Source organism: Salarias fasciatus, chromosome 4, assembly GCF_902148845.1.
Source record: "Salarias fasciatus chromosome 4, fSalaFa1.1, whole genome shotgun sequence".
NCBI lineage: Eukaryota > Metazoa > Chordata > Actinopteri > Blenniiformes > Blenniidae > Salarias > Salarias fasciatus.
Window position 1 is genome coordinate 2,256,109 of NC_043748.1, and position 26,283 is coordinate 2,282,391.

Here is a 26,283-nt window from a genome sequence, read left to right on the forward strand (position 1 = left end):
ATTCTCAAACACCTGAGATCTGCTCAAACTGTACCTGTAACGCTAATGTTCACTGCATGCTCATGATTTTAACACATTACTTACATCTTGTTTTATTTGCGTGATTTTAGTGAAATGATATGTATTTCTTTGCCTTTGTGAAGCACTTTGGATTGGCATGAGTTGGATGGATGGGTGGATCAGGAATTGTTGCACTGTAGAAAAACAGTGTTTATGCAGCTGAATGTGCAGTTTTCAGTGATACCAGAGTAATGATGACACTCACGTGAGTTGAAACAGGGGGGAGAGGGATGGGGAGGGAGGGAGAGGAGCAGGTTGTGCTGCAGGAGTATAAACTGGAGGGTGGACGTGCCCCCCTCTCCTCTCCTCTCCTCTCCTCCTCCGCAGTGCACTTGCAGCTGAGCAGGACTCCAGGGCAGGACGGTCTCTCCTCCTCCTCCTCCTCCTCCTCCTCCCCCTCCTCCTCCTCTTCTTCCTCTGTGCGTGTTTTGGTGAAGCAGTGCGTAACGGTGGCGGCGGGAGAAGCACCGACTCCAGCGCAGAGGTCCCGGGCTGACGCGTGATGGTGCGGGCTCATTGATAAAAGAGAGAGAGAGAGAGAGAGAGAGAGAGAGAGAGAGAGAGAGAGAGAGAGAGAGAGAGAGAGAGAGAGAGAGAGAGAGAGAGAGAGAGAGAAATAGAGAAAGGGAGGGAGAGAGAGAGAGGGAGAGAGAGAGAGAGAAATCCGTGTCGCTGGAATTAAAATGAGCTCTCCCGCTGAGCGGCTCTCCTCCTCCTCCTCCACGTAGCGCCGCCGTCTCCGCACTCGCTCAGTTCCCCGTGAGTCCAGCACACCGAGCAGGATGCGCGCCGCCACCCTCCCGCTGCTGTGCGCTCTGGTGAGTTCAGCCTCTCCCCTCCTCACTCCTCCTCACCAGCCAGGCGACACTTTCACCCATCTCCAGCACTTTTCCATCATCATCATCTTTTTTTTCCTAAGATTTTATTCCACCTGAGATCATTTTTTTGCAATTTACGCATCACTGGATTCGCACAAATCCAGTCGATCCCCACGTTAAAAATCTATTTTTGCTACATTTTCTCTCATGTTATGATTTTAATATTCACAGTTTGCTGTCTCACGGGACCAGTTTCAGTCTTGTTTGTGCTCTTGAACTTGCATGTAGCAACACATCAGTTAATCTATCTTCAATCAGTTCTGCACACACACCTGGCTGCACACACACTCCCATTCCCTTGCATGTATTGCCTCCCCTTGTTGGTTTTGAGCCAAGCAGGAAAAGTTAGACAGTGGAAAATTGAGTTTTTTTTGCTTCCTATTTGACATCCAAGAACATCGGAAGTGTCTCCTGAAGCCCGGATTTTATTAGAATGAACAGCTACAAATAATCTGTTCCCACTTTTTAGTGTACTTTGAGAGTTTCTCTGGCTGTAGATTCTGCAAGCAGACAGACTTATTGCATGTGGACCCGGTGAGAGGTCAAATCCTCATCTCGGTTCCTACATAAAACATGAGGTTCCTGTGGAAATGTGAGAAAAGTTGATTTTGGAGCTTGCTGGTAATAAGGGCTGGAGCGGAGGGCACATCCTCTCAGCGGGCTGGTATGTCCACAGCAGCTGCTGTAATTGGTGTGTGTGTGTGTCTCAGTCATCATGTGAACAGGCCCGGGATGCGAGGGGACGCTCTGTTATGACAGCTGGGTTGAAGGGCGGCGGCGGACGGCGACGGGTTGCACTTTGGCAGAATTAAATTTAGAAATAAACTCCCAAATTGGGCGTGAAATTGGGGGAAGAGTACAAACCAAGCATGTCACAGCTGTGTCACTGCATGTTTTCCAGTGTGTGTGTGTGTGTGTGTGTGTGCATAATGCATGAGCGTGCATGCTCTGCTGAAGTCGTCCTTTAATATGTTTGAGCTAAGTGATATTCCAGGGAGATGTCAAAGGAAAGCGAGCCAGTGGGAATGCATCCAGAGGTCACGTCTGCAAGACTCAAAATGCAATAACATGCTTAAATACTTCAGATAACAGGCCGCAAAGTTATTACGGATCATCATGGGGAGAGATGAAGCTCGACCAGGAGCGGCGAAGAAACAGAGAGAGAGGATGCTGCCTGCTCGGTACATCTGTTTCTGAATGAAAGAGCAGGGACAGCAGAGAGGGGAGGGGGAGCAGGGAGCGACAAACCAAAAAGAGAGAGAGAGAGAGAGAGAGAGAGAGAGAGACCACTGAAGTGATGTTTCAGCAAATGTGAATTAAGTGGAAATGAGCTTTTTGCTTGTTACATAACAAAAAAAAAACACAAAACCACAGGACATGAAAGTGAGTCAGTGTAATGATTTTCTTTGTTGTGAACCGTGTGGATATAAAAGACAATTTTTTTTGGTACTTTTCTCTGATTTAACGTTGTCGGAGACGCAGCGGCAGTTTTCATGTGGCAGGGAGGACTGAGAGGAGGCGACAAGAGAGGGAGGCAGAGAGCAGAGGAGAGCCGCTCAGCTCCATCTCCTGTAAGCGCTTTATCAGAGTGTCACGGGAGTGTGTGAGTGAGTGTGAGTGTGTGTGTGCAGGCACCGTGCACCATCACAGGGCAAACACAGAGAGACTGACAGCCAAACACACACATTGTTCACACATGTGGTCTATTTACAGCTGGGATGTCAAACACAGTTTAGTTCAGCTGCGAGAATTTCATCTTGAGTGGTAAAATAGTGCCAGAGTAACTTTTTAAATTATACTTTATATTTTTGTTGTTGTGCTGTGGAAATGTCACAATTAATACTGAAAATTAATACAATCTCAACATAATGTCTATTTTAAAGAGACCCGTTGGTGCAAAAATACTGGGAAATGTCAAGAAATCTTCTCCTATACCAGTTCCACATGGTTTTACAAACCCATAGCTTTGAGGCTAATGCTAGTTTGCCTGCCATGGTTCTAGTTGTATTATGTAGTAGTGTTGTGTCTGCAACTTTTAAGGAGTTAAAAAAAAAAAAAATTCAATCCAAAAAAATTGTGAATTTGCTTGGTGGGCCAGATTGGAGTTTTTTGCTCGCTGGTTTGGGGCCACATGCCTTATGTTTGACACCCCTGATTCAAATGAACCTCAAATGCATGTTGTTGGACTGTGTGGAGAAGCTTGAACAACAAATGCACTACGAAAACTACAAATGCACATGGAGAACATGCAAACCCAGGCTCAAAAATCCCCTATTAAATTGGCTCATATTTGGATAATTTTACTTATATTTGCAAATTTTCCATCAACATGTGAAAAATTACAACCCAACTTTATAATTTCACATGTGCATTATGAGTTTTTCTATGAACTGCTAATAGAAATGTGTTCATCGTCACATTAAGGGATTGAAAAGCAAATCACCACAAGGTGGATTTATCAATTTAAACATGGAAAAGTAACTGTGTGAAGCTTGCGACCAACCTCGGTCCATGTATTTGTAGTTGTTTTACAAAGGGAATCAGACTTGTTGGATTTTCTGAGAGGCTTCATCAGTACGAGTATTTCATGAAAACTCTGAAGTGGTTCTCCACCTCTTCAAGAGGAAGCATTCAAGCTCACATGCGGTGGGTGAGTGAGGGTGTAGCGTCTGCACCGAGCCAGAAAACCTTGGTTTCAATGGTTTTGGTCGAGAAACTCATTTAGTCTCCACAAAGCCGCCGCCTACAGCAAATCGCACAGTTCCATGGCGGCAGCTGCGAGCAGACACTTTGAGAAGTGGGCATACAGCTCCATCCAGTCCCATCAAAACCGATGAACCAATATACTTTGAATCAGCTGATCAAGGTGAAAAAAATGTTTCTTATATTCTAGAAAATAGTGGGTTTTTTTTTAAATTAAATGTCGTTTTCAACTCTTGTCAAAGGTCATATCTGTGTTAATAAGTAATAAAAAGAACATCACAACATACAGGTAATAGAATTACACAGAAGACAAAGTCTGTTCTGAACAGTTGGTTAAACCGCTACAGCCCTGGAGGCTGAAGGGAGAAGTGAGGAGAAAGTCTTCACTGTGTGTGTGTGTGTGTGTGTGTGTGTGTGTGTGTGTGTGTGTGTGTGTGTGTGTGTGTGTGTGTTTCTGGGCTGCTCCAGTGATGAGGATGTCAGCACAGTGATTTATGGGAGGTAGCGTCACTGTTAGGACCTGAATGCAGGGGGAGTGGTGCTTCCAGGTAGGTTCAGGTGAAGTTTAGACTGTGTGTGCACAGAGTGGAGGAAGTGGAAGTCATGTCCCCTGGAAAGCAGTGTGTGTGTGTGTGTGTGTGTGTGTGTGTGTGTGTGTCAGCACAGGTGATGGGAAGCGGAGGCTGACGTCCGCGGCTCCCCTCACCTCCGGACATGTGTATAATGCTGCACACACACGATTTTACGGTTCCTGCCTCAGTCGCAGGTCGACTATTAGAGCCGACGTGCCTTCAGGCGGAGTTATTAGAGCAGTTTAGACGACCGCCTCGTTCCGAGCGGGCCCTAATGCGGCGGCCGAGACGACATGATTTATGATGAATCCTGATGGCGGCCGCTTTCAGAGGCCCCGGCTCGGACACCTGGCTGCAATTTCCCATCGCGCACTTGTTTTTGCTGCTGTTGTGTGAAAGTTTACTCCCTCGCTCTGCGACCAGGTGGCGTTGGCGTCGGCGTCCAAGACGGAGCGGGCGGTGGAGGTCCCGTGCGACTCGGGCCAGTACACCAGCGGAGGGGAGTGCTGCATGGAGTGTCCGCCCGGAGAGGGGGTGGTGCAGGAGTGCGGACAGACCCAGACCGTCTGCGCCCAGTGTTTGGACAGTGAGTCAAGCCTTCTGATCGATTTGTCGAGAAATTGCATTAATCAAACTATGATCTTACTGATAAAAAAAAAAAAGAAAGAAAGAATGAAACGAGGTTCTGTCATGAACTCTAATGATAAATCACCGTCTATATAAAGTCCTATAAATGGCTTCTTATTACCTGATGAATTATTAATTTATGCTTTTTTAAGCTGTTGGTCTCCATTAGTAATCCGCTAATGAAATCTTCTGTATCTGCTTTATCTGAGTTGAGGTCAGAGGTCACAGGGGGTTGGAGTGCAGCTCTGAGCACAGGGAGAACATGCAGACTGCAAAACAGAAAGACTCCAGACCAGAATCAAACCCAGGTCCTCTGTCTCACCTCCACAGCTCAACAACATAGATTGCAGTTCTAAATATTGAAATATCCAAACCGTTGTTTTCATTTTCACCCCAAAATACTAACTGCTAACCATTATAGCGCCGAGTCGATCTGTATAGAATCAGTTTTTGCTGACATCTCAATTTAACGTAGGAATAGTTCACAAAAGTTGAACTGTTTGAGGCCCCATTTCCACAAAATTGTCCAAAAATACTGTTTTTAGTGGCTCCCAGTACCGTTGTTTTGTAAATGAATCCTTAAAATACAGCAAATGTTTTTTGTTTTCGCTTGAAAACGTCATGTAGATGAGGCTCAGGTTTTGCAGAAACATGGCTGCCTTTGGTTGCTTTTCATTATTTGAGCTGCAGTGGATTATCAGGTGAGGGAAATATGACGGAACAACACACTCTGCACAAACTCAGAGATTGTCAAGTTTTGTTTTTTCATTTCAAATGATCAAAAACATTTGGAATCACATTTTTTCATTCTGTCTATGCTCAAACCCCCCCCCCCCCAAAAAAAAAAAAAAAAAAATTGTGACCATCAAACTATGAGAAATTGACTTTGAGAACACAAAACAACTAATCCCACTTTGCTTTCCCGTTTACAATGCAGCAACATGATTTCTCTGGATAATTACTCTGGCTCAAACATAAAGTGTAGTTTCCTCTGGGCTGCTAGCCTATTTGTGTGGCTCAAAAATAAAAGAAAAAGTTCCTTTTAACAAAATCCAACAACAATGAGAGTTAACCACAAACCTCACTGTCAACACTCTTCATCTTTGGTAGTCTGGTTTTAATAAATCAACCTCAAATGATGCTTTTATGCAAGTTGCTTGGGGCAAACCGCGGCTAATGGATTTCTAGGCGTAACCCTAATCTTAAAAAAAAAAAAAAAAAAAAAATGTCATCAGAAACAAGACTTCCTGCAATGGGTCAGATGTAAGTGGATTAAAGACAATCTGGAAAGAGTCAAATGACGAATAAATACAAGCACAGCTGCAGATCTGCAAACATGCAAGTCGCCGCCTTGCGCCGCACGGCCTCACACCTGATGGATGACACATCTTCCGCACTTGCATCACCTTTATTTACATATCTGCATCGACCGGGCCTTTCGGAGGAGCTCCGACTCCGAGATTCAATCAAAACGATTGTCACAAGCAAAGCAAACATCTCTCCGACAATTTACTCATTTGTATGAAGTGTGTGATTCCGAGTTCCAAAGCAAACAGGACAGGAATTCATGTGTTTGATGCTCCTAAGTGGCTCCAAATGTGTTCGCTCGCAGCAAACACACACACTGGGGCTGTGAACCATTAGCAGCCGGATTTGGACGACAGCTGGGAGCGTTGCCAACGACACGACTGCAGCGCGGAGACGAGACGGAGAGTCGGCGCTTCAAACGGGCGCGCTCCTCCGGATTTAGAGGTCTCGCTGTATCTTGTCGCCGCAGCGCTCCCCTCGCCCTTTGAGATACGGCTCCGTCGCTTTCCGTCGGCACGTCGGAGTATAGGTCAGCTTCGCCCGGGAAAACCTGCTGCCGCGCATCGAATCCATCTTGACAACATGCAAACATGCTGTAAAATCAACAGGATCTGCTGTGTAAAGGTCGCCTAATGCAAAGAAAGTGAATTTGTTGACTTAACGAACGCTAATCTCTGCGTTGTGCTGTTTTATGAAGTGTTGCAAGTCTGGCGGCTCTCACCTCTTTGAAGTTCCTATTTTTTTCTGCCTGGAGTATCTTTAGAGCCGCAGCAGTGGGGACGAGGGCACGGAGCCAATTCTCTCCGTTTGGAGCGCGACTGAGCTACAGGGTAGCGTGAGTCAATTTCACATAGAACGTCTCTGTCAAGCCGAGTCCATGTTTGAGGACGGCTGGTGTGAAATTGACAAAAATGGAGCGCCGGGGAAGGAATGAAAGAGAAGTTCTTGAGTGTTTGCGTCACCGCCGTGGAAAGCGGGGAGTTAATAGACCTCAGGAAACAATGCGTCTGATAGGCTGGAGCGGGGAGCATCGCTGGAGCCGAGCCGGGAGTCCTCGGACCTCGTCTTTGACGTCACCGGAGATTTGTGTGTTGCGTCCGTCTTTCTTTTCCAGACGGGGGCAGACGATGCGGAGAGGCTGAATTGCCGCCGCTCTGTTTTCTCGTGACGTGGGCCGGCCCTGAGGACTGTCACTCTTATTGAAAAGCAGACACCCCCCCCCCCCCCCCTTCACCGATTCATCTCCCCGTCTCTTGTCGTGTCTCCGTTCTTATTTCTGAACTCACTTTTCTCAAGCAGCATCTTTCCCTCCTCCTCCTCCTCCTCCTCTCTGTTGCTATGACTCATCCTCTGTATTAGCGGATAAAACGGCATTAGAGAGCCAGGCACCAAAGGGCACGATCTGCTCATTTATCATGCATACTGTTACATCAATGCATCTTTACTCATTTGATCCAGCTAATTAAACCATATTGAAAAGCCTATTGTGTCGGCAACAGCCGACAATTATCCCGCTCCGCTGTACAGGAACAGTATTCACCGCTGATAAACACTCAACAATTAAGCTCCAATACCCGAGAGGTTGGATTCAATTTCCGGTGCGAGTGCGTTTTCATACATTTCAATACTGTTTCTGTTCTAGATGATAAAATCTTAATGGACCCGGCGGGGTGCTGAAGGTTAGAGGCTAAAACACTGACCTTACCTAGGAAGCTAACGCTATAAATACATTTTCCAAAGTGCAACGGTGAATAATTGAAGAGTGAACCCGAACACGTCCATTTCCTGTTTCATGGTAAATAAGAGCAAATCTGGAGCTGCCACGACCACCCCTAATTTCCCACTTCCTCTCGGCGTAACCCTTCCAAAGCCCCCCCCTCTCCTTCCCCCCTCCCCATCCCAGCTTGGGATGAGTGCCAGCGTCAGCAGCACTGAAATATTTATCAGCCTCCTCCACTTTTCTCTGCTGTCATGGGAGACAAGACACCGGGGTCTGCCTCACTTAGTGAGCCATTCAGAAAAAGCAAAGTGACTTTAAGATCTGAAAGAGAGGAAAAAATGTAGGAAAAAAAAAAAAAAAAAACGCCAGAAGCCTCATGAGTAAACGTAGGATTTAAGAAAAGGGGCTGCTGGCTGACTGGACCGAGGCTCACCGGGGATTTAGAGGAGGAAGGAAAGTAGAAACACAGACTCGTCTGCCGAGGGGCTCAGGCGGAGCATCGGGGATCGCCTCTGACTTCGGATCTGAGGCGATGAAAGGAAGAGGGGATGGAAATTCTCTGTCCGTTGGCAGGTCTTGGGAGGCCAGGGAAACAGTGGCTGGTTTAATGTAATCAAATTACTTCAGCATGAAACAAAGAAATCCAACACTTTCATATCACGGATGCGCATTAGGCGCACAGCGTTTGATCGTCTGCGTAAAGGGAGATCACACTTGAGGTTCCTGTAATATTTGGTTGCTTTTGCAGCCATCGTTTGGCTTCTCGTGTCTTTGCTCTGGCGAAACTTCACGCCGCAGGGAGGGCAAAACTGTCAAAGAGTTTACTGCTGCTCAGACTGGAGCCACTCAATGTCACTGTGACATTTCTCTGCATGCTGCTCTCTCGGTCAGTGTAACAGTGGAAGAAATATTGAGTTAGCATCATTTACTATTCATGAATTACATCAAATCTTAGCTCCCATTTCTTTACAGTTTTAATTGCTGTGTTGTTTTCATAAGCTTTTCTCTGAAGGCACTTTAATATTTCTCTCATATTGCATTGCGTAACTGTCCAACTTTTTATCGCATATTAAGCCTTTAATATTGTGCTTTGCACATAACCATTGTTGGATTATTCATTGTGGGACAGAACAGTGGAAAAGTGAAAAGCATTACATTTATTAGCTTTTGTCTTGCAGTAGTAATTGGAAAAGTCAACTTTACCCACAATACAGAATGCAAATAAAAACAGATTGAGCTCCTATTCTTCACTTTTCATCCATGCATGAACACCGAAAACAATAAATATTGGTAATTGCCAGAATATTTAATTGTATGGACCCTTTTTGAGTTAAATTCCTGCAGAATTTCTTTGAGCTTTATGGTTTTGTTTGAGCTTAAACGACAGATCTTTTGTATTTCCTCTAATTATGGGTGTTGATGGGTATTTTTATATGTGGCCATGTGGACGGGTTAATGCTATGCTTGCAAATGGTAGTTAAGTGGCAGTTTTTCTCCGGAGATTAAGAGTGTAATAAATTACTTTACCACAGGAAGTAACAGACTGAAAACATGCAATATATTTTTCTCTGTGAGTAATTGATAATTGCTTTTTTTTTTTTGAGTAATGACCCCGCGGCTGCGTTTGTTGTTGTTCTTAAAGCAGTGACAATAAATTATATTGTGATTTAACACTGCTGAGAGATAATCTCTTGTACGCAGCACCCTTACAAGGCAATACAGGCCACGGCTACCAGCATAGGACGCTGTTGATTGTTAAATTACGGCTTGCCTTCTTTGGTCTCCTAATAACAACTCTGTTAATATCCCAAAACACCTGTTTCAAATCTGTCGGGGAGCTAAGTAGAGCAATGAAGCGGGGCGATAATTAGACACAGAGACGTTGGGAGTTTTCTGAACACAAATAAAGTCATCACGCAGCTTTTCCAAATGTTCATAATTCATCCGCAGTCAGCGAAGGGTCAGTAGAAGGGACGGGAAGGAGAGCGGGGCCTGACATTCTGCGTGGGAGAAGCTAAAAGCTCACACCTAAAGTGCTGATTGTGAAGATCATGAAGGCGTTCCAGGGCCGTCCAGAGCTACATTATTGATGACACTAATGGGACCGAAACACTTCAGTGTCAGAGGGGGAGGGGCCGAGGGGTCTTGGTGGGCTGAAGTGGCACATTTCCAGTGCCTCGTGGATCGAGCGTGACCGGCCGGGTCTCCCTTTACTAACATGAAAACTGTAACTGCTGAGCTGCGCTGGTCATCACTCGACTGGGGACAATTAGGAAGAAGGTCATGCATTTTTAAAGAAGGCACTACACTCCCCCCCTCCTGGTTCTTGATGGCCTTTAACTTTCTTCTTTTAGTTAGCTGCCAGATGAAAGCATTGGCACACACACACACACACTTCAGTAGATTTACATGAACTTACATTAATTCCCTGCGTACTCACTCTATGATTAACCATAATTACTACTTGCCAAACATCAACCTCAACCGAACTCTGCCCCAGCCGTTGAACATGGCGTTGTGTGAACTTGAATCTCATCCTCAGATCTAAAGACTCGTTTTCAAGTGAAAGCTATGTTTCCGCCCGTTGCCATGGATTCAGAGTCTGAGCGTTTTCAAAAAGTTGCATTTTCAGTGGCTCGGAGCAACGTCGTAATGTAAAAGTTACCCAAGCTTTGAGTTTTCCTTTGAAAAGGTCATCATGTAAACGAGGTCTTCCTCCATCACAGACATGGACTCCACACAACTCCTGCTTCTCAGTTCAAATTTCATTCCGAATTCTTTTTTTTTTAAGTGAATTATTTCCAGCACATTGAAACTAGATATAAACTGAAATGACTCTGGATTACAAAGTCATTTCAAGGTAAAAATATAAAATGTGCATGTCAATCAAAATTACTCACATACAGTCTCATTATGATAGATGTTGACGGTTTGGCCCTCTGGTGATTTATGTGGAACACACATAACCACTTCTCTCCCCCCTCTCCTACAGTAACCTAACAAACTGATTTATTTACTAAACCTGAATTTGCTCCCAACACCTCAAACAAGCACCGATAATACTGTTTGAATGTGTACAAGGATTTAGATATCCACATGTTGGTAGGACTAACCCACTCACAAACACACAAACACACACACACACACCTCCTGAGCGCCCGTTGAGCTCTGGCTGCATATGGTCACGTTTAGACATGTTTACACGCGAGGGCGGCGGAAGGGCTCACGCATGCGAGCCAAAATTAGCGAGGAGGCCTGCGAGCTGTGGGATAATTGAAATGAATGAGGAGGAGAGCTTTACCGGTCGAGCTTGAGCGCAAAGAAAACAAGAGCTTCGGCCTCGCAAACTCAAGCAACCGCTTCACCTGGGAGATCTGCTGTTCGTCTGGCCGTGCACCCGTCGGCGCTCGTCACTCTCTCCCGTCGCTGCCGCCTCCAGACGGCAATCAGAGCGCAGCGTGATGACAGACACGAAGGAAAGAGACTTTGGATTTTCCTGTCACCCCCCCCCCCCCCCCCCCCCCCCCCCGACTCTCACCCTCCCTCAGTACTTTGATCACTAAATCATGTTTTGGATTTGCACCAGACCACCCTGGCAGACCGCTTCCGATTGGGTTGCTGGACGTTCATTCGAGCGTTCTGGAAGTGGCTGATCCACCTACCTGCTCCCTACCCAGTCTGTGTGTGTAACGTAACACACGCGTTGCGAGCCGGCCTCTCCGCCGCGCCGCCGCTGTTTACAGGCTGTTTAGCGCTTCGGTTGGTGCCAGTGTTTACATGCCGGCGCCGCTTACGGCGCAGAAACAGCAAAGCGCTGGGACTTTGCTGCAGGGTTTTTCACACTGGCGGCGTTGCTCAATTCTGCACCCGCCGAGCCAGTTCTTACAACAGGAGGAAAAAAAAAGAAAAAAAAAAAACATAACATATGCAGACTGAAACATGTGGATGTTCAGATAAGAGTTGCGCAAACGGCCGGCACACCCACGCAGTCATGTGGCTTTATTTATTGTTCCAGCCCAGTCCCGATGTATTATTTCAGTGAAAAAAACAAAACATCTGTACCAACGAAGGGGGTTTTCACCCGGCGTAAACTTGCCACATGCTTCATTTTGTGTCATAGGTGGTCTCCAGCATTAGCTGAACAGTTTAGATTTATGTTTATTTGCGTTCTTATCTCATAATTTCATGCCGAGAAACTTCTAGCCATGCTTGGCCACTCTAATGTTTCATGCATTCTCCAATGATTGAAATGTCTTGCTGGTTTGAGAACTGTGTATTGAATCCTGGGTCCTTTTCCCATCTCATTCAACCACTAAAACACACTCATAGGGCACGCTCGCTCTCACTCCATGCATAATTCAGCAGGCGTCCAATTATATCTGAAAATAATTCTATACCAACATGCAATATTAATAGATTACTTTGTGCCCCCTGGAACTCTCAGTGTAAGAATAAGCTAATTCGGGGTTCTGAAATGATGAACTCTCCCCAATCCTCCTGACGCCAAATGTTCCTGGAGAGCAAATCTGAAGTGTTTGCAGTAATTGAAAAGCAGCAAGCGATTAGTCACGGTGGCTTTTTACCTTGTTCTGTCCAACTGCTCAACTGCATTCTGCTCCTCTTCCTCAGCCATTGAAGAAAAAAAATCTATATAGTGCAAACATGTTGCACACTTTTGGACATTTGTATTGACTTTAAAGGTACTGGCATTCATTTATTGTCATGTTCCGGTCTGTGATCTCTGCGAAACACGAATCATAGGGTTGCATTTACCAGAAGACAACAGACGTGCCGGTAAAGCAGCAGTGAAAGCGACAGCTGCAGCTCAGAACAGCTTTACACATCAGTCTGTAATCTCTGCTGTCAGAACATGCCCTCATGCTAAGGATACATTATATAACCCCATTTGCATAACTGCATGATGTCGTGCTTTGCAGATGTACACATGCCTTAATGCAGGTTTCAGCAAAACTAGAGAAAACAAACCTACTAAAATTCTCTGGCCTTCATGCCTTGTTGGATACTAAAGTGGGAACATGCGTGCAAAGTTTGGAGAAAATTAATTCAAAGGAGACATTTTGAGAAAAGCCCCAAATTTAATGCTTCACACTTATTGCTGTTAATAGGCGGCGGCGTGAAAACATCACCAACGTGTTGAGCAGACTTTTGGTCTCTCTGGGCACCGCAACTTCTTCGAAATGACTAACAAGCAAAGGCAGCTTTTCTAAACATTAATTAGTCAGAAGCAGGAACTGTTTAATGTTGTTGCTGTTCCTAATAAATATTCAACTGGGTGTTCCAAAATAACGTTCTATTTATGTGTTTAGATGGGTATAAAGTATGAATAAATTTGTGGCGAAATCTTTCCACAGATTTATTTGAGGGATGTCAGAAAAGTGGCGGTCTGGGCGCCTTCGCTCTTCAAGAAAAACTCCATTTGATTAAGTTGGCCCTGAAGATGGGTCTTCAGCGTAAGTGCTGCGGGGATGCACCTGCACGCTCCTCCCTGAGAATGACTGAGATTAAAGCAGTTTACTCAGCGCAGCACAAACACGCTGGGATCGATATCGTAATGAGCGCAGCAGGCTTTTTGACTTGCTCCCCAACAAGAGCACCTTTCTTGTCCCGGAGCACAAATCACTAAGAGCCCAGTGGATCAATGTGTCCTTCCTTCTAATGAATGTGCAGTAAACATGATTAATGTCATCAGACTCACAGTTTATCTCTCTGTTTATCTCCTCGTATTTCCTGCTCCTTCCCCATCTTCCCCCGTTTCCTCCTCCTCCTCGTTTTTCCGCCTCGTCTCTTTCCCGACCCGCAGGTGAGACCTTCTCGGAGAACTACAGCCACACGGAGCAGTGCACGCCGTGCACGCACTGCACCGGCCTGATGCGGATGGAGACGCCCTGCACCGACTCCAACGACGCCAAGTGCGTCTGCAACTACAACTTCTTCTTCAGCGAGCTGACCGGCAGCTGCGAGCCGTGCACGGTGTGCCCGGTGGGGCAGGGCGTGTACTCCCGCTGCGACCACGGCCACGACACCGTGTGCGAGGAGTGCGTGGACGAGACCTTCTCCGACCGGGAGAGCTCCATGGAGCCCTGCCTGCCCTGCACGATCTGCGAGGAGGAGACGGAGACGCAGCTGGCGGTGTGCACGCCGACCAGCGACGCCGTCTGCCACAGTGAGTCTGACACGCGCTGTTTGATGGCGCCGCTAAAAGGCTTTACTGATATACGGCATTTTTACTGCCTTACACACTTTACCGTTCGTGGCATATTCCCGCACACACTCACACGGCAATGGCTGCCACACAAGGCGCACGCCATTGAGCGCATATTTACTCGATGTTCTCAAGTAAAAACGCACAGACAACTGTTTCGAAATCCCTTTGACTCCCATCTCCATGTAGACGCAGGAAAACACAACTTTAATGAAAAACTGCTGCTGCAGCCGTAAAAACAGTGAGTAGATGGACAAAAACAACAATGCCGGCTTCCAGAGTGTCATGCCTCTCAGTTCATATTCTCCTGGGACTTGGTATATGATGTATGTGAGAGTCAGTCCAGCTTTGTGGTCTGTACATGCGAAAGTCAGTGCTTCCTCATCGTTAATGTTGAGAATGTATTGTTCTCTGCACACATATGTGTGTGGTTTCATTACAAACCGACCAATGGCACCAGCTGGTGAACCGGCACACTAACGACCTGCCAACTACTGACATTTCCACGTAAACGGACGTAGTTCGCTGTGTAAATGCAACAAACAAAACTGCAGAAACCTTTTTGAAATGTATAAACAGCACCTAAGGTGAGGTTAAACATCCGAGCAAAGGACACTCTGACACATGGGTTGAACTGAACCGTCCACCCTGGGATTGATGAAAGGTTCCCATCTTGACTGGAAGGATCTTGGTATGAAGGTCCTTTTGATATCAATTCACAACAAAAGCTATATAAATGTGAAATCATATGAAAGGTCTAAAACAAATGGACAGGAAACACCTTTCCAACAGTTAGATTGTGGGGAAAAAAATACTTTACTGCTATGTTTTCTAGACTGTGGACATTAGTAACATTAGTAAGGCGTTTGCTTTCAGGTGACTGAGACAAGATAATCTACTATTTAAGGCAGTTTCATCAACAATTTACTGACCAAGAAGGGAAATGCACTGACTGAGAAAACTAAAGGTTTATGAACTAACTTGGTATTAAGGCCTTGTTAGATTCACACAGTCTGATCTGCTAAAGTGAAGTGATGTGGCAGGTAGAGCATCCAAGAGATTTTAAGTGAATCCCCCATTAAAACTGGACTGACAGAAAATGTGAAGTCTGTTTTTTTTCATTGACAAATCTGTTCCAATCAGAATGTTGAATCAGTTATTCTTAAAAAAGCATGTGTCCCCTCAGCCTTATTAGTCAACTTGGCAAAAGGCCTTTGCCTGCAAAAATAATGACCAATTGACAGACATGGGACAAAAACAAAGCTCTCTTTTTATAATGCCATGCCTCTGGTTACTTTCTCAAGTATCAGGGAGCGATTCGAGGACAGCACAGACCAGTCACAAATGGGGAATTGGCTTCTTGAGTGTTACATACGAACCATTTCAATTGAAAAGTTTTTAAATTTCATCCAAGATCGTAAATGCACAGACCCACAGTTCGGCGGTCAGTGTCTCCTTCAGTTACACCGCAAACAAAAACAGTGTTTTTCTTGGGGTGCTCTCAGCTGAATCTGGCTCGTTTTCACCATTCATACAGCTTGTTAAGGCACAACAATTGTTCTTGGGCACAGACCAAAGCAACTGCACTGAGACTGCGTGGATGGAGTGGTCAGTGTGAGTTCACTGATGAACTTCTCGATCTGAGGTTTGTTTGCGATGAGGCATGTTCAGAGACCACCTACACTCGGGTTTTCAGGGCCATACATGCTGGAGTTTGGGAGTGTTTTCATTCCACGATGCTCTCAAGAAAAGCAGATAGTCTCCCACAGCTGTCCGGAGGAAGACTTAAGATGTAATATGGAGCAACAACAAGGACTGTTTCCTTTTTGATGCCGGGTCAGATAGGGCCTTGTTCTCGTGTTTTGGTTCTCACCAGACAAATCCAGCTAATTTGCAGAACCACCATCCTCATGTGGCTTTCATGATGCACTTCGGGTTTCTTTCATTTCTTGTGTGTGAAAAGAAACACAGGCGGTTTTATTGAACCAGAGTAGGCAGTCGGTCTTTCCAGTCTGTTGGGTGTGGTCGTTTGGTATGCTCGATGGTTGGAAACCCAACGGGCGAAGCCACCAGTTTGTTTGTGCCGAACCAAAACCTATCGGCGAGAGCGAAAACAGCCCCAGACCACAAAGTGTTGGGAGCGTCGTGTGTCTCAATCACATCTGAACAAGCCACCGGGGGAGAGGGACGACTTCCACGTGTGTGTGTGTGTGTGTGTGTGGAATCAGGCATGTTCGGAGGTCGACCCAGGCCAGGTTTTCAAACAGCAGGAAGTTGAAAGTTTTAGCATTTAAAGGTCAAAGACTACTGCAGAGTCAACAGTGAGACAATGAATAATCCGCTCTCCCACCGAACAGAAGCCAGGGAATGGAGGAGCGAAGTCGAGCTCCCTGTGTATGAGAGTAATGGCAGCGCGGATCCAAGGAAGCTGTAAATTGTCTGGGGTCAGACGGGGCATGAAATCGGCCTCGTCAGGGGTTCTCAGGGCTGAAACCTGGTGGGTACAAACTCACAAGCGCCATCTCTCTCCATTTTCTCCGTCGTGATAATTTCTTTTTCTTTGCAGCAATAACAAAAGGAGTGGCAGCAGTAATGTAGGACTTGACATTTTTAGTGCCCACAGCAAACAACCTCCTCTCAGTAATGGACCCTGATTTCACTCAGATTGTGTGGTTCTGGTTTGTTCCTGGAAAATGCTTGACTCCTACCTTGTGGTTTTTTTTTTTTTTTAATGCAAACACTGACCAATCATCGCGCTTGTGCGGAGTTATTAAAATGCTTTTTAACAGATGACTCACGGACTAATGCAGGGAGGAAAATCTTTATGACAACTTCTCATCCAAACGTTGGCACCTAAACTTCGGCTGTAATAATCCTCTTTGGAGGGATGAGTTGGTGGAGATTTCCTGGATTTCAGGGCTTCAGAAACTGGCAGATTCTTCAGATCTGCTAAGTTAATGAACCTTGAAAAAAAAAAAAAAAAAACGAAATCTGTCAACACCCTGTTGTTGCAGAGCGATGGTTTACGTTGCTCTTTTAATAGCCCGGCAGGCGGTGGAGAAATGGACTGCGGAAAGATAAGAGCGGTAAAGGTAGATGAGGTGTAAGAAGGACTAATAACATAGACGACGACTTTACATCCCATCTTCCACTGCGAGTAAACACCATCCGAGGTGCTACATTTAGCTATTTAATGATCAATAAATCTTCATCAGAGTGATTCTAATGTGGGCTCTACTCAGCTCATCCCTGCTTTACAAACCCAGGCTATCGATAATGAGGATAATTAAGCTCCTGTCTACATGATGTTTTACAAAACGTTCATTTTGGTTGTCCGTCTGCAAGGCAATGGTGCTCAAAGCCTCTTAAACTTTAAAAAAAAGCTTGAGTATAAACCCTGATGTGCATCAGTGACGTTGAAGACCCTCTGGGAGTCGTGCCTTCTTCCACATCTGCATGATCTTTGGTTGAGTCTGAAGACAGTCGGAATGCGTCAGAAACCAAAGACATGTGAAGCAGGTCCCTGTGGGTCCATGAAATGAAGGGATCACAGTTTTCTCTCTATGTTTAATGGGCTCACAAATGGCTGCAGTACCACTACAGTGATTCCACAAGTGCCTTCAGTTCAGAACTCTTCATTGTTGTGGACAGTTTGGTCGCATAGTTGTCTGTTTACACTTTTAGGGCCCTTGTTAAAACACCAGTGTGAACATTCGTCTTTTTTTCATCATCTTGCATCGTCTTTTTTTTCCACTGCCATCAGACCTTCTGGAGCAGAAACGAGCCCAACAGTGTGCCCCCGCCTCCCTCCAACACTTGACTACATGTGACGAATATCTGATATATAGTAGGCCACAATAAAGCCCTTTGCTGCTGGCTGGAGCGCCCACCCAGACGGCTACACTTTGACCCGCCTTGTCCTGAGCGATGGGGCTACGGCGGCGGCGGCGATGGCGTGATAAGTGACCTTATGGGACGTCCGTTTGAAAGAGGAGCCCTGTAATAGCAGCGCTGTGGCCCTGATGATGTTTCCAGGCCCTCCATGGTGGTCTCCAATGACTACAGATGCAGCAAACAGGAAGATGGTATTTTCTTCCTTTTCTCAGCATCTTTTATTCTTGTCTTCGCCGCGGATCCCAGTGTTCAATCATACTTCTATACTGAGGCCTTGTTTAATTCCTAAAGCCGCAGTTCATATCCAGCTGTCACCAAGTGTCAATTACTCGACACTGAAGGGACAAAGAGCGGCAGAGAGAAAGAAACAGAGACGGAAAACCGGCGGAGAGCCGCAGCATCTGTGCTGTGCTGGTATTCTATGCAGAGGGGGTCGATACGAGTCCTGGGATTTCTTCTACTCACGCTCAGGTTTCGCTGAGTGACCTCTACCAGCAAACACGCTTGACTGCGGGACGCACACACACACACACACACACACACACACACACACGTGCGCACTCATCAGCCTCAGACACACAAGCACTTCTCATGAGCGTCCAGAATCAATAGGGCTGATAGCAGGCTAACCTGGCACATGCACACCGCTCCCCCTGCCAAGTCTGCCTCTACGTTTTCCATTAAACTCTGGACATGTGTGTGAGCGCTTTGATGTGAAATTGAAAACACCTCCTGCATCTCTTAGTGAAGGACTCTGTCCTGTTTTTTTTTTTTGTTTTTTTTCAGCCCCTGTGCAGTTTTTTGCTCTCGGACATGCCGAGCATCTGATTGATGAAGATTTAAAAACACAGATGAGAAAAGGGGGGACCACTTGTCTCTTTATCACTCCTCCCACAGCGGTCCTCGCGCGGTGGAAGGTGGCCAGCGTGCATTCGGCGGCTTTACCGCCGCGGCATAATTACTCCTGCTAATCAGAGCGCTTTACAGCAGCTCCTCTGTTCATCCGCACCCCTCCTCACTCCAGACCAACACTCTTTCTCTCTGTCTGCCCCCCCCCCACCTCACTCCGCCGCCCTCCACTCTTCCTATTAACCCTCCCGGGCTGAAGACAGAGCACTCACTTGAATAATTCGCCCTACATGTGTGTGTGTGTGTGTGTGTGATGGATGTGTGCACACCAGGCGATAGAGACAGAAGGAAGAGTGTTTGGGGGCTGATAAAGAGGTCATTGTACATGCGCTGCGCCTGATAGCTGCTCATCTCCACCCCGGAGCTGCCGGCAGCCAAGTCCACAACCTCTGCACAGGACCCCGGGGTTAACTTCACCATAAAGACATCGATGGCTCATAAAAATTAAATCTTTTTCTTTTTTTTTTTTTTTTTTTTTTTCCTCTTCTCCCACTCTTGTCCACACCCCGCTAATAAACACATTTCCCCACGCGCACGGCCGCGCTCTCGTAAACTCCCCGGCCAGTTTTATGCAGTTTCACGAGTCTTTCAAGCCCACCGGAGCCAACGTGAAACCGTTCAGCGACCCGCAGCCTTCGGGTTTATCGTCTGCTCGGCAGCCAGCAGTGTTCTCAGCCCCGACCTGGAGAGGGAGGGAGAGATAAGGACAGCAGGGGCTGTGATAAAGACGCTGCTTCCTGTGCCACGTGTGATCCTGCCACAGAAAGAATATTTACGCGACTGATGTGCGCCTACGTCTGCGCAGGGGGGGAGAAAACTCATTGCACCAAAAAAAGAAGAAAAAAAAAAAGCAGTTCTTACAGTAGCACAGCATGACTGATTGCAGGTTCTCTGATGAGGTGTGTGTGTGTGTGTGTGTGTGTGTGTGTGTGTGTGTGAGGCCAGACAGTCTGCACACTTTCCCTCACTTTCACACCTTCCATTCACGATTTATTCTATTTGCCAGCTCGTGTTGCATGGCTAACGCCATTAGCAGGCCCCCGCATCAGCCCGGATGATGTATGGCGGAGCCCAGGAAACCCGACTGCATCCAAAGGAAAGGTCACGAAGCGCGTGTAACACAGACGCTCCTCCCCACACGCCCTCCGTTTTAGACGGATCCCAATCAATAGCGCCGCTTTAAATAGTCCTCTGCATCGTCTCTGCGTTTCTAAGTATGGAGCGCACATGTGCCGTGCTTTTCTGTCCCGCCCGAGATGTTTTTCCGCCGTTTCGGTAAACCGATCCGTCGCTGCACGGACGAGACGGACCAACGTGGATTCTTAACATATCGACGTGAGCCGCCCCTTACGATCACGGCAAATCAGCGGATCCGCCGCGCCAGGGGAAGAACATGTGTGGCAGAGTTTGGCTGTGATGGTCCACTGAAAGTCTGTTTTTATTATTGTAATAATCAGTTCTAATTATTTTCCCCATCAGGATTAGTTTTTGTTGTTGGTTGTTGCCCCCTTTGGTCATCTGGTGAATTATGATAAAAGGGAACTGATGATGGGAGAGGTCAAAACGTCAAATTAAAATAGAAACATTGCAAAAAAATGTGGGCTGGACAGGTCAAATAAACCTTCAAATTTGAACTTTCAAGTTTTTATCTGTTGTGAGGCAGACTGTCCATCCATCCATCCATCCATTTTCTACCGCTTATCCGGGGCCGGGTCGCGGGGGCAGCAGTCTCAGCAGGGATGCCCAGACTTCCCTGTCCCCAGACACTTCCTCCAGCTCCTCTGGGAGGATCCCAAGGCGTTCCCAGGCCAGCCGAGAGACATAGTCTCTCCAGCGTGTCCTGGGTCTTCCCCGGGGTCTCCTCCCAGTGGGACATGCCCGGAACACCTCCCTAGGGAGGCGTCCAGGAGGCATCCTAAACAGATGTCCGAGCCACCTCAGCTGGTTCCTCTCGATGTGGAGGAGTAGCGGCTCTACTCCGAGCTCCTCCCTGGTGACTGAGCTCCTCACCCTATCTCTAAGGGAGCGCCCAGCCACCCTACGGAGGAAGCTCATTTCGGTCGCTTGTATCCGGGATCTTGTCCTTTCGGTCATGACCCAAAGCTCATGACCATAGGTGAGGGTGGGAACGTAGATTGACCGGTAAATCGAGAGCTTCGCCTTTCGGCTCAGCTCCTTCTTCACCACGACGGACCGATACAACGACTGCATCACTGCAGCTGCTGCACCGATCCGCCTGTCAATCTCACGCTCCATCCGTCCCCCACTCGTGAACAAGACCCCAAGATACTTGAACTCCTCCACTTGGGCTAGGGTCTCTCCACCAACCTGGAGGGGGCAAGCCACCTTCCTCCGGTCGAGGACCATGGCCTCGGATTTGGAGGTGCTGATCCTCATCCCTGCCGCTTCACACTCGGCTGCGAACCGCCCCAGTGCATGCTGTAGGTCCGGGTTCGATGAAGCCAACAGGACAACATCATCTGCAAAAAGCAGAGATGAAATCCTGTGGTTCCCGAACCGGACCCCCTCCGGCCCCTGGCTGCACCTAGAAATTCTGTCCATGAAGATTATGAACAGAACCGGTGACAAAGGGCAGCCCTGCCGGAGTCCAACATGCACCGGGAACAGGTCCGACTTACTGCCGGCAATGCGGACCAGACTCCTACTCCGGTCATACAAAGACCGGACGGCCCTTAACAAGGGGCCCCGGACTCCGTATTCCCGGAGCACCCCCCACAAGACACCACGAGGGACACGGTCGAATGCCTTCTCCAAATCCACAAAACACATGTGGACTGGTTGGGCAAACTCCCACGAACCCTCGAGCACCCTATGGAGGGTATAGAGCTGGTCCACTGTTCCACGACCAGGACGAAAACCGCATTGTTCCTCCTGGATCCGAGGTTCAACTATCGGTCGGATCCTCCTCTCCAGTACCCTGGAATAGACTTTCCCAGGGAGGCTGAGGAGTGTAATCCCCCTATAGTTGGAGCACACCCTCCGGTCCCCCTTTTTAAACAGGGGGACCACCACCCCAGTCTGCCAATCCAGAGGCACCGTCCCCGACCGCCACGCGATGTTGCAGAGACGTGTCAACCAAGACAGTCTCTGCACATCCAGAGACTTAAGGTACTCAGGCCGAATCTCGTCCACCCCCGGTGCCTTGCCACCGAGGAGCTTGCCAACCACCTCAGTGACTTCAGCTTGGGTGATGGACGAGTCCACCTCTGAGACCTCAGCCTCTGCTTCCTCCACGGAAGACGTGGCGACGGGATTGAGGAGGTCCTCGAAGTATTCCTTCCACCGTCCAACAATATCCCCAGTTGAGGTCAGCAGCTCCCCACCTCCACTGTAAACAGTGTTGGCGGAGACCTGCTTTCCCCTCCTGAGGCGCCGGACGGTTTGCCAGAATTTCTTCGAGGCCGACCGATAGTCCTCCTCCATGGCCTCCCCGAACTCCTCCCAGACCCGAGTTTTTGCCTCCACAACTGCTCGGGCTGCAGTTCGCTTGGCCTGCCGGTACCCGTCAGCTGCTTCGGGAGTCCCATGAGCCAGCAAGGCTCGATAGGACTCCTTCTTCAGCTTGACAGCAGCCCTTACTTCCGGTGTCCACCACCGGGTTCGGGGGTTGCCGCCACGACAGGCACCGGAGACCTTACGACCACAGCTCCGAGCAGCTGCTTCGACAATGGAGGTGGAGAACATGGTCCACTCGGACTCAATGTCCCCAGCCTCCCTCGGGACATGAGAGAAGCTCTCCCGGAGGTGGGAGTTGAAAGCCATGCTGACAGAGGGTTCCGCCAGACGTTCCCAGCAGACCCTCACAACACGTTTGGGTCTGCCAAGTCTGTCTGGTTTCCTCCTCCGCCAGCGAATCCAACTCACCACCAGGTGGTGATCGGTCGACAGCTCTGCCCCTCTCTTCACCCGAGTGTCCAAAACACGCGGCCGGAGGTCAGATGACACGACAACAAAGTCGATCATCGACCTCCGACCTAGGGTGTCCTGGTGCCAAGTGCACTTATGGACACCCCTGTGCTCGAACATGGTGTTCGTTATGGACAAACTGTGACTAGCACAGAAGTCCAATAACAGAACACCACTCGGGTTCAGATCGGGGAGGCCGTGCGATCCAATCACCCCCTTCCAGGTCTCGCTGTCGCTGCCCACGTGGGCGTTGAAGTCCCCCAGTAGAACAATGGAGTCCCCAGTCGGAGCACTGTCCAGCACCCCTCCCAGGGACTCCAAGAAGGCCGGGTACTCTGCACTGCTGTTCGGCCCGTAAGCCGAGACAACAGTGAGGCACCTATCCCCGACCCGAAGGCGCAGGGATGCAACCCTCTCGTTCACTGGGGTGAACTCCAACACATGGCGGCTGAGCTGTGGGGCTATAAGCAAACCCACACCAGCCCGCCGCCTCTCACCGCGGGCAACGCCAGAAAAGTGGAGAGTCCAGCCCTTCTCGAGAGGTTGGGTTCCAGAGCCCAGGCTATGTGTGGAGGTGAGCCCGACTATATCTAGCCGGTACCTCTCAACCTCCCTCACAAGCTCAGGCTCCTTCCCCGCCAACGAGGTGACATTCCATGTCCCTAGAGCCAGTCTCTGTGTCCGGGGATCGGGTCGCCGGGCACCCTGCCGTCGGCTGCCACCCAATCCACACTGCACCCGGCCCCTACGGTTCCCTCGGTGGGTGGTGGTCTGTTGTGAGGCAGACTGTATATGATGAAAATATTCATATTGTTACAAAACCACAACAATTACTACCCCAAAATGACTCAACTCTCAGTTTAAAGCTGCTTTTAATGAGATTTTCTGATGCAAAATACAGTGAAATACCAAAAAACTTCTCATAGCTGTTTCATTATGCATGTTTTTACAAACTCACTGTGACGGCCTGGCTCTGAGGCTCAGGCTCATTTATATAGCGATCTTTCATTACTAAGATCCCAGCGTGGATCTCAGTGTTGTTTTGTCCACTACTCTTAAAAAATGTGCTTCTTTCAAAAAGGCAGAAAATCAAGTCAACTGTTCAATTTTATTGTGCAACTAAATTGAACGAGTGAAGTTATTTTGACTAAACCATAATTTTGAACTTTGCCTTCTTTTTCTTTGTAAATGTTTTCCTGTTTCAGTTTTGATGTTATTTACAGATTATTTATGGCTCTCATTTTACATTTCTGGCCAACGTTTCATCAAATTGGGCTTCAAATGTGATTTTTTTTCTATATAACTACCACGTAACTGCAGTTACGTTAGAAAAATGCACAGGGAGGACATGCAGACTCCACACAGCTGTCCAAGTGTTGAAAGAGACTTTTTCAGTCCCTCGAATTAAACGAAATCAGCAGTCAGCAGGAGAGGAGTCTCACATTTCAGAGGAAGAGCTCTTCAACACCAGTGATGAATATCTGCTATTGCAGCCTAAACGCCAGCAGAGATGCATTAATAAGTAATAAAAAAATGACTTATTGTGACCCTTTGAGCAATTTCCAGATTATTAAGTCACTATATCTTTTAGATCGCTGTTTCTTTGGCTGTTTCTTGCTTTTAAACGGACTCCACAGTGAACCGGGTGTTGGCGTACACCGCTGCAGAACCAATAACATTACACCGTCGATTTAGCATCTGTAAGGCTTCTATTAATATTTAATAAACGGTTCTTATGCACTCATGCTGACCATTAATAAATCTTTCAGCGACTATTACTGTGCTGTTGTCTGCAGAGTAAACAGATAAACAGGTACAATGTTGTAAAACATGCACAGTGTATAATTAACACTAAGCTGAAACGCCTGAATATCTAGTTATAACTGCATTTTAGTGCGTAATAAACATTTTATTGAGCGTTAGATGGTAGTCATAAATACCATGCAGGGAAAGTCATAATATAAGTAGGAATTTAGGGTTATAATAACTGGAGAATGAGAGATTTTTGAGGCTGGCTGAGCCGTGGGGCGTTTGGGAAAGTGCGCCCCCGGCTTCGGCCTTGCAGGAAGCCTCGGGGGTCTCGGCAGGGTTAATCCTGCGAGCGCCGCTGCAGAGCTAATGAGGAGCAGCCCCGGGTCCTGCTGGGAAATACAGGCGCGGATCTGAAGCGGGCTGGACGGACCCCCTCCTCGGGGCTCGGCAGACTTCTCTGGGAACATTTCTACTCTTAGAGCTTCCTCCTGAGCAGAAGCCATCTTGGAGAACCGATGAGCGATTTGCAGAAGGAGTCGTGTCCATCGAAGTGGAAATTACACTAATGAGAGAGGAGCAATTCATAAAGATTGCTTCTTTACAAGCTTAGCTATGATCCAAACCAGACCCACCCAGTAGCTACACCCAGAGCGACGACCTCTGAAGCTCCAGACTCTGTTCTGCGTGGATCCATATGGCCCCGACGTCAGGCAATGTGCAGAAATCTCACAAAAGACCTGGCTTCTCCGGGGCCTAACCCTGGCGTGGGGTGAGCCGGTGTGTGGCAGATATTCCTCCGTCCTCCCCCTCCTCCTTAGTCGGGGAGAATTCCTTCTTTTTTTTTTTCTTTTTTTTTTGCTGCACACAGCAACCGAGCCAGAACCCATCTGTCTATCAGAAACAGCTGCTGCATGAGCGCGGCGGCGGCGGCGGTGCATCAGACATCTGGCTCAGGGAGACTCGGTGACTGCGCACCGGCAAACACGTCTCCGGCAAACATAGCGGCGTGTCCTCGTGATAGGGTTTCTTTTTATCCACGCTTCACTGCAGGGACATTTAGCCGAGGTACCGCGATGCCCACCGCAGAGTCAACTTCTCACTTTCCCAGTCAGGTCAGGATTCTCAGGACGTCCAGTAGGTGTCTGGTGATGTTTTTTTTTTTCTTCTTCTATCTATTGTTTTCTGGTGCACAACCATGTGTGGTTTGGAGTTAATTGGATTGTGACTGGATGGATTGAATTTGGTGACAGATGTTCCACGTTCCCTCAGGGTGGATCGCAATAACTCTGGTTTAATTTCTCGTTGTTAATGAGGCTTCAGTTTCACAAATGTCCGTATTACTGGAGACGTTGTGATCAGCCTTGGTGAAACACTGAAGACTGTAATGACCACCGGCCAGATCCGGCAAAGGATCACATGAAAAAACAAAAAAAAAGAAGCACGAGCTCTGGAAATGCTCTGCTGCACTGCGGTGGGAAGCGTTTCCTCAGCTGCTTTCTGGACTTTATAAGAAAACATTTTCTGTCTTATACCTCGAATATTGACTTTGTGAAGGAGCATAATCTACACCAGTGGTGTCAAACATAAGGTCCATGGGGCAAACATAGAGCACAAGAGACTTGAAGCCAGGTCCTCGAAATCACAAAGCAACATGTAAAATTTACAAAGAAATCACAGGATACAGCTTTATTAGGAGTACACAACACTGAG

The 26,283-nt window shown here is 47.6% G+C and overlaps 1 protein-coding gene across 1 annotated transcript in view; it reads left to right on the forward strand.

Moving 5' to 3' along the window:
* The first annotated feature begins 341 nt into the window (after nucleotides 1-341).
* The window catches only part of ngfra (nerve growth factor receptor a (TNFR superfamily, member 16)), a 41,095-nt gene continuing 15,153 nt past the window's right edge, over nucleotides 342-26,283 (forward strand). The window contains exons 1-3 of the mRNA XM_030090066.1: nucleotides 342-878; nucleotides 4,637-4,799; nucleotides 13,690-14,052. Coding sequence (XP_029945926.1) covers nucleotides 843-878; nucleotides 4,637-4,799; nucleotides 13,690-14,052 — 562 coding nt within the window. The 5' untranslated portion in view covers nucleotides 342-842. The remainder of the gene's footprint in view (nucleotides 879-4,636; nucleotides 4,800-13,689; nucleotides 14,053-26,283) is intronic.